The sequence below is a fragment of the Miniopterus schreibersii genome (genome assembly GCF_964146895.1).
Source record: "Miniopterus schreibersii genome assembly, chromosome: 10".
NCBI classification, from domain to species: Eukaryota; Metazoa; Chordata; class Mammalia; order Chiroptera; family Miniopteridae; genus Miniopterus; species Miniopterus schreibersii.
In genome coordinates this window covers 75,362,208-75,375,114 of record NC_138110.1, presented here as the reverse complement: position 1 = coordinate 75,375,114, position 12,907 = coordinate 75,362,208, and the positions used below count along the sequence as shown (strand labels likewise).

Here is a 12,907-nt window from a genome sequence, read left to right as displayed (position 1 = left end):
TTACCTGTTTTTACTTATTTAGACACGTTTGTGTAATTAAAATTAAGTATGCATGAAAAGTTTAATTTCACAGAAGAGTTTTCTGTATGTATCACTGTAATTTTAAATTTATGCTGACTAGATCTAGTAAATGCATGCATTCACCAGTCACCGCAAGTAAATAAATGCACACAGCAACAGTATGAAGGCTACAGAAAACAAACTTTAATTCTACCAGGTACCTTTCACACATTCCTGTGGGTGGTATCTTTGGGGGGACTTAGAATTTATATGTTTCAATTGTAGCACTATAGGCTGGATTTTCAGGTTTTATTTTCTCTAGGGGACAACAGTCTCAAAATGGTGTGGTAATACTGACCATAAATAGTAATGTGTTTGTGCTTAAGTAATTTACATAACATAATACTACTTTGAAAAGTTCTATAAAATATGTTTACTGTATTTTTAATAAGATGGAAGAAACATGAGCCCTATAGTCAGTCACATCCAGATCAAAGTTTTAGGGGAAAAAATGTATTTCAAAATGAGCAACAACAAAGAGGCATCTTTGTAGAAGTGGTCCATAAGCTATGAGCGTGTTATTTAGGATGAACCCAGACACAGAAAGGTGAGGAAGAGGCAAAGTAACCCTCCTTTGTTTCCAGTTCCAATGCAATTCCTCCTCCCGGTTTGACCCTATCTCCTTTCCAATGCATAAGGGGGCTCTGATCTTTAACAACACATGGTCTGTATAAAAAATTTACTTTAAAAACTATCACTTTATCAAGTTCTAATTGTTTTTTTACATTTAATTCTCAAGGAAATTTGTTGATTACAATTAACTATATTTAAAATCCTAAGACCCTACTTCTTAAGTTTAAAGCAGAAGTAACAGAATGTATCCATGCACCAAACACTCAGAAGACCATACTCCTACAAAATATAAGTAAGGATACTTTGTGTAGCTTACTGGTCATCCTGAAGCAATTTAGCACCTTCACCAATAAGAAAACCTTCAGTGACCTCCCATCCACAGGTACACAAATACAAGCAGCAGAGAGGTCGCTAGAAGCTCTACGTCTATAAAGATGCAAATTAAGGTTTAAACAGGGTAACAATTAGCTGGAGCTAATCCTTTTACAGAGGTGTAAATGCCTATTGAGAACTGAATTCCAGGCTGCTAGCTTTTGTTATGGAGCATTACAGACAAATTTCACCCAAGAGCAATGCCAAGCCACAAACTCCAGGACTGGTAATAGTTTCATAAAGCCAGTGCAATTTGTTTGCTTTGATATCAAATTTCCTGACCATAAATCCAAATGTGTAAATATAAATCGCATCAAGAATTAGTGCCCTGAGAAAATAAACTGGAAGCAACTATCTCAAACCTGACACCCGATGGCTGGAACAGCTGGATGGGCGGCCACAGTGAAGTTTGTATACGGGGTTTTGTTTGCCACACAAAACAGTTGTAGAAAGGACAAACACATACATAGTTAAACAGTAATTTTCTTTTAATGGGCAGTCTCACGAAACCTATGTTTTGGTGGCTATCTCAGTTCCCACTGTGCAGCCCCTTGGGTGGTCCCTTACAGGGGGCCACTCAAAGGAAGCACAATGCCAAAAAGAAGGGAAGGAGGGGACCTAGACACAAAGGCCAACAGAGCAGGGCGGGCTGCAGCAGGCTGCAGACCAGGGGTCAGCAAACAAGGCTCCTTCTCTTTACCCAGGAAACAAGGACTCCTTCTCTACCTGGAAACAGCGTAGTTAAGCTGACAGCTTGAATTATGGGCTACATTTTGTAGGGTACCGTCCATCTGGGTTAAGGTCCTCTTTATTGTAGCAAAGGATGCACAGGAAAAACCCTTGCCCCCCCCCCTTTGGCTTCAAAACCGACCTTATCATTCAGTTCTTTTTTTGTTGTTGTTGTTTTTGTTTTGTTTTTTCCTTAATGAGGCGCTGGAAGGCCTGAGAGAATTTAAACTAGGTGTATCCCTCCACCCTCACACAGAGATAACCAGCTTGAACCACACTGAGTTTTAGTAGCCAAGAATTACTTGTGATAGCAGCACACGTGCTTTATGAAATGAGTGAGTGTTCTCAGTCAATTTCCCTTTGAGAACTATGGATCCCAAACTTAACATTTGGGGTGATAAAAATTCTCCTTGGTGGGAAGGTGAAGACTAGAAAGATTTATGCTTGCTCCCTGAGTTTCTTTTCTTACATTTTTTAAAAAATTTTTTTTAAAAATTGATTTCACAGAGAGAAAGGGAGGAGAGATAGAAACATCAATGATGAGAGAGAATCATTGATCGGCTGCCTCCTGCACACCCCTTACTGGGGATTGAACCCGAAACCCGGCATGTGCCCTGACTGGGAATCGAATATGGATCTTCCAGGTCTGTGGGTCGAAGCTCAACCACTGAGCCACGCCAGCTGGGGCTCCCTGGGTTTCTTTTAAATTAGCACTCACATATAACCAGAGGGGTGTCATTATTAGGGTGTTGGCTGTGCTCTCTAATCTGAGGTGCACACAACAGATTTATGAAGCCAGTCACCTAAAGTGACCTAGCTTTAAATATTTGCTGCAAAAAAGAACATGGAGGGTCAATATCTGACTGCTATACAACTTTTACCTTTCAAAAATTCAATACTATCAGGGCCTGCATTTTGGAAAAGTTAAAAAAAATACTATCAAAATAATACATTTTTTGGTTTATTAGATGTTATCATAATCAGTTCTATAATTAAACTCTAAGAGGGTACTTCTGGCAAAAGGGCATCGGATAGTGAGACAGGCCAGTAGGCCAGGACAAGTGTAATAGTGAAACAAAGAGCTGAACAAATTGGAAGAGCAATTTATAGCAGATACGGGTCACCTCCTTAGAGGTAACATCTGGGCCTCAGTAGTATTTCAGCTCCAGACCCAGAAAAGCAGCAAACCCAGCCCTAACCCTAACCCTAACCCTAACCTGACTCCTGCCCTGACACTGACCAATCAATAGAGACCACAGCCCTGAAGGAGCACACCCAGAATATTGATGAATATTCTGCTGAACCCTCCCCTGAGACCTCCCCTAAGAGTCCCACCTACAAGAGATAAAAACCTCAAGGACCTGGCACACGCTCTCCCTCTGGAAGCAACGCCCCCCCATTCTTTTCCCCCTCTTCTTTCCTCTCTTCTCCCTGACAGGCATGCATCTCCTAAACTCTAAAGGACCCCACGAGGCTTGCAACCAGGAGAACAATGAGCAGCGGCAGCTCATCCCAGACTAACCCCCTGAACCTTTTGTCTGACTTCCCAGTGAGCTAAAGCAGCCCAGCCTCAGCTTTCCTGTTGCTTCCTCCATGCCAAGCCCTTTCTTGTTTTACTGTCCCAGCTTTAATAAACATTCCCTTATAGTCACCTGGACTCGCGTTGTAAATTTTTCCTGCACAAAGAACCCACACATTACCAGCAGGCCCTAGGCAGACCCACCAAGGGCCAGGTCCCCTTTCCTGTAACAACAGTGTCAGGATAGAGTTATCTTTGCTGGGGCTTAATGACAAATGGAGGACCATAACATAAAACATCAGACTTCTGCTCTGCTGTGGCATGTTTGTCTGTCTCCGATGGTATGTGGACATGTATCTGTAAGAGAAGAGACAAGGAGGCTCTGACTGGGCTGGCAAGGGTTCCAACATGTGAGGGGATCCAGGGACAGAAGAACCCAGAAGGTACGATGAGACAGTGGATGGGTTTACTGAGGGCTCAGGAATGTTCAGACCCTGAAATAAATCAGTATGTCACTTCTCCAGGATAAGTGAGTCTCCTTGGAGGCCAATTAACTCTAATGAATGGGAATGGGGTCCAGTGCAGTCATCCTCCATCGAAGGGGAGCTCAGACCACTAAGGCAGATGCTTCCCTGCATTCAGACTCAGTGTTCAGGGTCCACCTCCTCGATGACAGTGAAATGGCAGTGGCAGCACCCAGGGAGGGCACCGACAGGAAAGGAACTGAACACTCAGCTATTAGCTGGCCTCCTGCCGAATGAGTATGGTATAAATCAAACACTACAGGACTGCTGAAAAGATGGTGCTGGTTTGTGGCTGGGCCTTTCAGAGGGACAATATTGAATTAAAATGAAGAAGCTGAGACAATTTATTACTGAAATACTCATTCACTTAAGAAGCTGCTAAAAGAATGCCAAAGATGAAAAGAAACAAGAAAGTAGATGATAACAAATTATCATTATGAATAAACAAGTGGGTTAACTGCAGAGGACAGGCAGGGGGATGAAAGCAAGGAAAAAATAAAGGCTAACTGGCTCTCCTGCGTAGATGCTGGGAACCCAATGACAAGCTTTTCTTGTTAGTGTCACAGTTCAAAGGATGTCAGACAAGCACATCCCTGATTCTGGGAGGTCGGGGAGGTGTACTTTTCCTGAAGCAGGACAAGGTGGCTGCTCATGCCTGGGAGGAAGAGATGAGGGAAAGACCCTAGCAATCCAGGGGTGTGTCCCTTGGCCTGCAGGGGTGACATATTCTGCCATGTGAGCCACACCTTTGGTTGGAGTAACCAATAGTTCCCTGGACATGGGCCATGGTGGCTTGCCTCCAAGGCCTTTGCTTACACTGCAGCCCTCCCCCAAAATCTGGAATTGCTAATCTCCTTCCACCAATCATCACAGCTATCCTGGTAATCTCCTGCTGTGTAACAAGCTAACCCAAATTGAATGGTACAAAACCACCACCAATGGCCTTCTGTTATGAGGTTATGCTTCTGACTTCTGTAGGCAGGAATCTGGACAGAGAACAATACAGGTGGTTTATCTCCGTTCCACAATGTCTGGGCCTCAGCCTGAATATCTAGGGGTGAGCTGGAAGGCAGGGCACTGGAATTGTTTGGAGGATTCTACAGTCACATCTCACAGGGGTTTGGGATGGGATGACTTCCGGCTCAGCTGGGCCTACTGACCGCAACACCAATACACAGCCTTCTCCCTGAGACCTGTTTGCTAACAGCCTTATTTTCTTGTAAACCGGACCATGTTCTAGCTTTTCCTATCTTGTTTTTATCTTCAAAAACCAGGACCTGATTCCCTGTCTCCCCTCCAACCTCTGAAACCAAGGGTAAACTTGTTTCACTCAGAATAAACTACTTTTCAATCTCGGATTTGTATTAAAAAGAGGTCTGTTTTTGCTTTACCCTGGCAGAATTGGCCTGACTATTGGTTCCCTCCCGGCATTCTCTCACCAGACTCTAATTTTTCTCCCCTTCCGCCGCCCCTTTACCCCTCCCTCTCTTTCCTCCTCCCCTACCTCCCCCTACATCTCTTGTTGGACTCCCATAGTGCTGGGACATGGCACCTTAACACTCCATTGGGACATCTCCCCAAAGTGTCATAATTTACTTAAATATCAAATGTTTAAAAAAAGTCTAGATAAACAGTAATAGCATTGTCTTTCACTGTCTGTCTTCTTCTTTAATCTTCCAAATTTCCTTAGAGGGGAGGGGGAAGGGAGGGGAAGAAAGCAAACCAATAACTCATGTTTAATATCTATTTCAAAATTAGGGGACAAAATATAAGTGGGCCATAGTGAGAACAACAAACCCCTTGTTATAACTACAAATGTGTAGGAGGAAGTGGAGGGACAGCAAAAGGACATGTTGTGTGACAGCAAAACAACCTCCAACCATCCATGAGTAGCAGCAGCCCCTCTAGAAGGGGGCCTGCAGGTCCACGTCAATGGTGAGAATGAAGGAACTGTAGGAGAGGAGCCATCTGGGCCCTACAATTCCAGAGCCTTACCAGTGCCCTTTCAGCAGGAAAGTTCCACACTGAGGAGAAACCCCTGGGGGTGAACTCTAAACTGAGCTGAACTAAGACAATAAGGGCAGAAGAAATAATTTTTCTACTTAAAGTGGAGGATGGGACAAAAGCCAAGAGACCTAAGAAAGTAAGAGCCCACACCTATAAACATTCTTGGAGAACAACAGAAGGGGGAGCTCTGGAGCCATAAAACTAGGAAAGCCAGCCTGCGGGGGCCCCCCCCCCCCACTCCTGAGTGCAGAACTCATGTCAGTGGAACATAGTAAAATGCAGGTAACCAGAACTCTTTGACATGAGTCAAAGAAGAAATCTAAATAAAAATTTAAAAATATTTTGAGCTGAATAAAAATGAAAATACAACTTATCAAAAATTGTGGAACACAGCAAAAGCAACATAGTTGCTTCATATAGTGAACTTACAGGGAAATTTATAGTGTTAAAAATGCATATATTAGAAAAGAAGAAAGATCTAAAATCAATAATCTAAACTTCCACCTTAGGAAACTAGAAAAAAGAACAAATTAAATCTAAAGTAAGCAAAAAGAAAGAAATAATAAAATTTAGAGCAGAAGTCCAATAAAACTGAAAACAGAAAAATAGAGAAAATCAACAAAACAAAAAGCTGCTTCTTTGGAAAAAACAAACAAAAAAACTAACAAAATGGATAATTTTAGTCTGCTCCAAACTCCATAACAAAATATCACAAACCGGATGACTTAAATAACAGAAAATTATTTTTCACAATTCTGGAGGCAGGGTCTGTGGTAGAGTAGAGGAGCCATCCAAGTTCAAGGTGCTAGTTTATTTGGTTCCTGTTAAGACCTTCTTACTATGTTCTCAGATGGCAAAGAAAGCGCTCTGGTGTCTTCCTCTACTTATAAGGGCACTAGCTTTATAAGATTAGGGCCTCACATTTACAACCTTATTTAAACTTTACAACCTCCTCACAGGCCCTATCTACAACACATTCGGTGTTGGTGCTGTTGAATTTTGGGGGACACTAAAATTCAGTCCATAACACCAAGCTAACCAGAAAAAAAGAGAGAAAAGACGAATATCAGAAATGAATGAGAGACCATCAGTACTGATCCCATGGATATTGAAACGATAATAAAGGAGCCCTGGCCCATGTGGCTCAGTTGGTTGGGCATCATCCATGCACTAAAGAAGCTGCGGCTGTGATTCCCGGTCAGGGCACATGCCCAGGCTGCAGGGGTTTGGGCTCAATCCCTGGTAGGGAGTGTGCAGGAGGCAGCCAAGGCAGTCGATTGATGGTTCACTCTCATATCGATGTTTCTCTCTTTCTACCTCTCCCTTCCTCTCTCTCTAAAAATCAATGAACTATTAAACATGAGTAGTATCATTTAAAGAAAAGGATAATAAAGAGATAGTATAAACAACTATATGCTCACAAATTTGAATACTTAGGTGAAACTAACCAATTTCTTGAAGGACACAATGAAATCGCACACAAAGATAAATATATAATAGTAATAAAATAATGTTAAAAATTGAATCGATAATTAATAATTTTCCAAAAGAGAAAGCACCAGGCCCAGATGGGTTTACCAGTGAATTTTACCAAATATTTAAAGAGGAAATTATACCTATTCTCTTTAATCTCTTTCAGAGGATAGAAGCAGAGGAATTATTTCCTAACTCATTCTATAAGGCTAGCATTACCCTTACACCAAAACCAAAAAAAGACATTACAAGAAAGGAAAACTACAGATCAGTGTCTCTTATGAACATAGATGGAGAATTCCTTAACAAAATATTAGCAAACTGAATCTAATAATGTGTAAAAAAAATTATACACCATACCAAGTGGATTTTATTCCAGGCATAGAAGACTGATTTAACATTTGAAAATCAATTAATGTAATCCACCAACCCACTAGCTAAAGAAGAAAAATCAGTTGATTATATTATTAGATGCAGAAAAAGTATGAGACAAAAGTCAACACTCATTCATGATAAAAACTCTCAGCAAATTAGAAATAGAGGGACACTTTCTCAACTTTATATAGAACATCCAGAAAAACACTACAGCTAGCATTTTATTTAAACAGGAAGAACTAGATGCTATCTCCATGAGACCAGGAACAAGGCAAGGATGTTCCCTCTCACAATTACTTTCAACACTGTACTAAAAGCTAATGCAATAAGACAAGAAAAGAAAAGGCATACAGATTAAGAAGAAAGAAATAAAACTGTCTTTATTCACAGATAACGTGCTTATGTATGTTGAAAATCCCAAAGAATTGACAAAAACAAAACAAAACCTCCTGTAGCTAATAAGCGACTATAGCAGTGTTGCAGAATATAAGGTTAATATATAAAAGTCAATTGTTTTCTTGTATAGAAACAATAAAAAATTGGAATTTGAAGTAAAAATCCAATACTATCTATATTAGCACCAAAAACTCAAAGTACTTAAAATTAAGTATATTATATGTACATAAAACTACAAAACCAATGCAATAAATTAAATAAAATCTAAATAAATGGAGAGATATTTCAAGTTCATGCAAAGATTTTAAAGTTTATAGGGAAAGGCAAAGGACACAGAGGAGCCAATGAAGAACTAAGTAAAAAGGCTCTCACTACATGATTTCAAGATTTACTATAAAGCTACCATGACCAAGACAGAGAGATATTGGTGAAGAAGCAAATAAATAAATGGAACAGAACAGAGAATCCAGAAATAGACCCACACAAATACAGACAACTGTCCTTTTATGAAGGAGCAAAGACAACTCAATGGAAAGAGTATACTTTTTTTTTTTAACAGATAGTACTGCAAGAAATAGACATACAAATTTTAAAAAATGAATCCAGACACTGAGCTTATGCCTTTCACAAAAATTAACTCAAAATGGATCATACATATGAAGGTCAAACAATATTTCTAGAAGATAACATAGGAGGAAATCTAGGTGATCTTGGATTGGGTGATAAGTTTTTAGATAAAATACACAACTTTTTTCATCTCAGAAAAAGACTGAGTCCTGGGTAAACTTTACACTATTCCCCTAGTTAGCTACCAAAATATTAACTTGTCCAATGAATTGCTATAAAAAGCCTGCAAATAGAAAACCCAAAACAGATACATTCTATCTTTAGCAATGAAGTTTCTGATGGCATAGTATGTTGATGTACCTCTTTAATGACAGAGAAGTATTACTACTAGAAAAATCCATTTGGCCTGCCTCTGCAATAAACCAAATTTTCCAAGAACAGGCACCATGTTGGTTTTTCTATCCACAGAGCAAGTACTTTGAACTTGGATGTGCTCTTAATAAGTATTTCTTAAACATCAGTTTGGAGTCAATCATACTATAAATTAAACTTTTCACTAAAAGTAGATAATGAATTGTAAGAAGCAATATATTAAAAGGTACAATGGTGCTTAAAAGAGAACGTATACCCTCATATACAAGAATGTCCACTTGCCTTTTCACTCTTGCCAGGGCTGTAGGAAAGAACAAATGACAGCTTCTGGGTGTAACAAAGTCCTGGGGGCAGTGTGGAGGGCAGTGAGGCTGTATGGAGGGTCTGCCCTAGTGGCCTACATGTCACCCCTTACGCCCCTGGCCTTGGTTTCCTCATTTTTAAAAGATGATATTTGCCTTAGTTTGTTTACTTAGGTTCCTTCTATTTCTAAAAGAGATGTGATATATATATATATATTTAATTACAGAATTGGCCTTCAACAGTTTTCATGTTGTCTTACAATTTTACCTAGTAAAAAAATCATATATGAGCTTTTATGAGTTGAATATTATAAATGCTCAAAATATATAAGACCCATGTTATTCTGATTTAACATTAAAAATTCCAGTGTCCTCATATTTACATTCGGAAAAGAAAAGCTAGCTTAAATACCCCTAGAAGAATTTATTAACTCCTATTTAACCGAATGACAAAAATGATACTTTGGCAATGGATGTAAGGATTAAGCAAATCAATTAGATACAACTTCTTAGTCTCTAAAGCTGAATTCCTAGTAAGTTTAACAGTTTGTTACCTTCTGTGTTACCAGAACTTTAAAATGATTTATTTCCTAAAAAGATGGTGGGTAGGGGGAATAACTTATGAATTAACCAGGGATTGTTTGGATATGATTATAAATGGCCAGTCACCATGATTCCAATGATATTCAGATTTTTGAAGCTATTTCATAAAAATGGGGGGGGGGAGAAAATTATATCTTACCTAAAAGACTATTTATGAGACTTAAGGAACTTACACATTCATGACTGAGAGTTCAATAATACATTCCAAGTAGAATGGTCTCTAAAAATGTCTATAATTAAAAATAGGACTGTAAAAAAATTGAATGGCTTACTGTCTTGTTGGTGAGTTAGAAGAGGATTCCTTTTTTGAATCAGGAGAGCTTAGAGTTTGCAAAATACAATTATGCTTTTCAGTGGATGGGGCATCTCTTTCTTGCTCAGAGTGGATTAATTTTAAGGCCTCTATTCCATCTTCTCCCTCCATCTTGTCACCTGGATTTGGTAGTGGTTCTGGACTCTTGAAAATCAGATCATCTTCACTTAGAGAAACTGTGAGGCCACTGCTGCTGCTCAGACTTTCCTCCTCCTGCTCTTCCTGCATTTTCCTGAAGGGTTTCTGTGACTCTGGGTCCGCATGAGGAAGATGATCTGTGAGAGGAGATATGAATAGATTACTGGTCACTAACTTCAGGGAGAAGCAAGGTAAGATGTTCCACCTCACAGACGGAATTACTACATCAGTTAAAAACAGGAGCAACAATCCACAACTCATTATAGTATTTAAAAATTCATTAAAAATATTTTTAAAAACATCACAGTGGGTTTAAAAATGAGAGAATCTATTTGCAAAAATATTTCCAAATACACATTTTAGAATTTGTTAGAATGGAATTTGTTGGCAAAGACACTACTTTGTTTTTTGACAAAAAGATTGAAATTAGTGTATATTTTATTCTTACATAAGACCAATACCAACCAGAGAAACTAAATACTAACAAAAATCAGCAAAGAATCTCAGCCTCTCACCCCACCTGAGAAACCTTCCCCCTCGGAATGCTCGTCTTGCGGACACTTCCTTTCAGATACAGGGTATTCTGAGGCTGATATCGGAGAGACAGGCGGTCTGGCTCTTTCTTCCTTGACTCCAATATGTTCTTGTGTCAGTACTTCTCCCTGTGATCCCTCTGATCTGCTGAAACTGTCACACTTTAAATCAGTGGTTCTGTTCTCTGGACTTAATCTTCCCTGTAACAGGGAATGGAGTTCAGCCGACTTTCTGCCTTCAGATAAATTACTCTTCCCATGACGCGTGCTGCTTCCTATCTCCAAGCAATGAGCTTGTTCCTCCTCAGACAACACCCTGGCTGTGACTAGCGTCTTCTCACCAATCTGAAGAGATGTCTTTCCCTCCGTTTTGTTAGACTTATTTAAGCACGGTGTGTCACTGTGAGTTTGTACTACATAGCTGTCTGTCACGGCGCAGCTCTGGGCTGTCTGCTGGTGTGAATGTGGGTCAGGAATCGAGAAGTTCTTTGTGGGTTGGGAAGATTTCTGCACTGTACTGAAGTCTCCAATGCTTGAGACAGCTGACATTTGGCAGCCCATAAAGATGGTTGCTGGTTGATACAGTCCTTTTGACACGGCTGTCCCTGAGTTCATTCCTGCCTGCACCACAACCTGCAGCAACAAAAGAGATGTGAGTTAAACATATTTATTGTGTATGAACGATTAGGCTGTTCAGGTTGTTTTCAGAAATGAAATGAGATAAAGGAAGCATGACCAATGAAATCAACACCTACCATGTTTTAGAAATCTCATGGCTTCCTTCAAAATGAAAGAGCAAAATCCAGTATAGTCCACACTACTTAATTTTAATAACAATATAGATTCACAAAGCAAATATTGTTAAGTAACTTTGGAATCTATATTTTTCAAAAAGAGATGCATACATTGCATAACAACGTGAATGTATTTAATTTCACTGAATTGTAGACTTAAACATGGTTAAATTGTATATTTTATGTTATGTATATTTAACCACAACTTTTTTAAAAACCATGCATTCTAACCACTTTCCACTGAGAAGTTCGAAATTGATGGAGCTAGGGAGGTACTTGACAAAAAAAAGGGGGGTAATCTAAAGAACTATTGTAGGTTTCAAAACTCTATTTCTAGTATTCTGTATAATGTAAAAAACTTCTAATAATCATATTCAAGATTGCATTAAAATATACTGCATATGTGTAAAATAATCAAAGGGCAAATAACATCAGTTTTTTCTGAACATCTTCAAGTACTTTTAAAGATATTTAAAGCAATTTAAATTTACTGGCTTGTCTATGGGGAGAAGAGCATTTTTTCTTCCTTAAAAAAAGAGAGGTGAGGGGGAGGCAGGGAAGGGGGCAGAGAAACGTAAGCAGCTGGTTCAGTGACTTGCTCAAGGACACACAGTAGGAAGAACTAGAAGCAACAGTTATGAAGCTTTTCTCCCAAAGGACCAAAGTGTCTCCACATACATAACAGAATTTAGTTCACAGAGCCCTACAGAGGTGATGGGAAAATGTATTTGCACTCTCCTCTGCAGATGAAAAATTGACGCCCAAACTTTAGGAGAGAAAATGTCACACACTTATTGAAATAGAATCCAGCTCTTCCTTCTCTTCAAATATACTGTCTCTCCTATTCCCAAAAGTGAAAGAAACAACTTAGAAGTTAAAAACAAATGAATAGGCACCCGGCCAGCATGACTCAGTGGCTGAGCATCAACCTATGAACCAGGAGGTCACAGTTCAATTCCAATCAATGACTCTCTCTCATCATTGATGTTTCTATCTCTCGTTCTCCCCCTCCTTTCCTCTCTCTGAAATCAATAAAAACGTATTTTAAAAAGACAAACCAAAACCCCAAGGTGATAGATACAAAGAATAGATTGGTGGTCGCCAGAGGTGGGGGGTAGAGGGATCGAAGAAATGTGTATACTTTTTTTTTAAGTTTAAATAAATTGAAAAAAATATTTGGAGTTGGAGAAAATGATAATAAAGCAAATGAATATCACTGAAAATACTTATTAGTAAACAGACAGTAACTTTTAAAAT

General features: G+C 39.3%; 1 protein-coding gene across 6 annotated transcripts in view; it reads right to left on the bottom strand.

Annotated features, from left to right (window-relative positions):
* Positions 1-12,907, bottom strand: part of KIZ (kizuna centrosomal protein) — a 73,611-nt gene that overhangs the window by 41,605 nt on the left and 19,099 nt on the right. For all 6 annotated transcript variants that reach the window (XM_081149183.1, XM_081149185.1, XM_081149180.1 and 3 more), the window contains 2 exons: positions 10,844-11,489; positions 10,145-10,460 (listed from right to left, as the gene is read on the bottom strand). In XM_081149183.1, the coding sequence (XP_081005309.1) occupies positions 10,145-10,460; positions 10,844-11,489 (962 nt within the window). The remainder of the gene's footprint in view (positions 1-10,144; positions 10,461-10,843; positions 11,490-12,907) is intronic.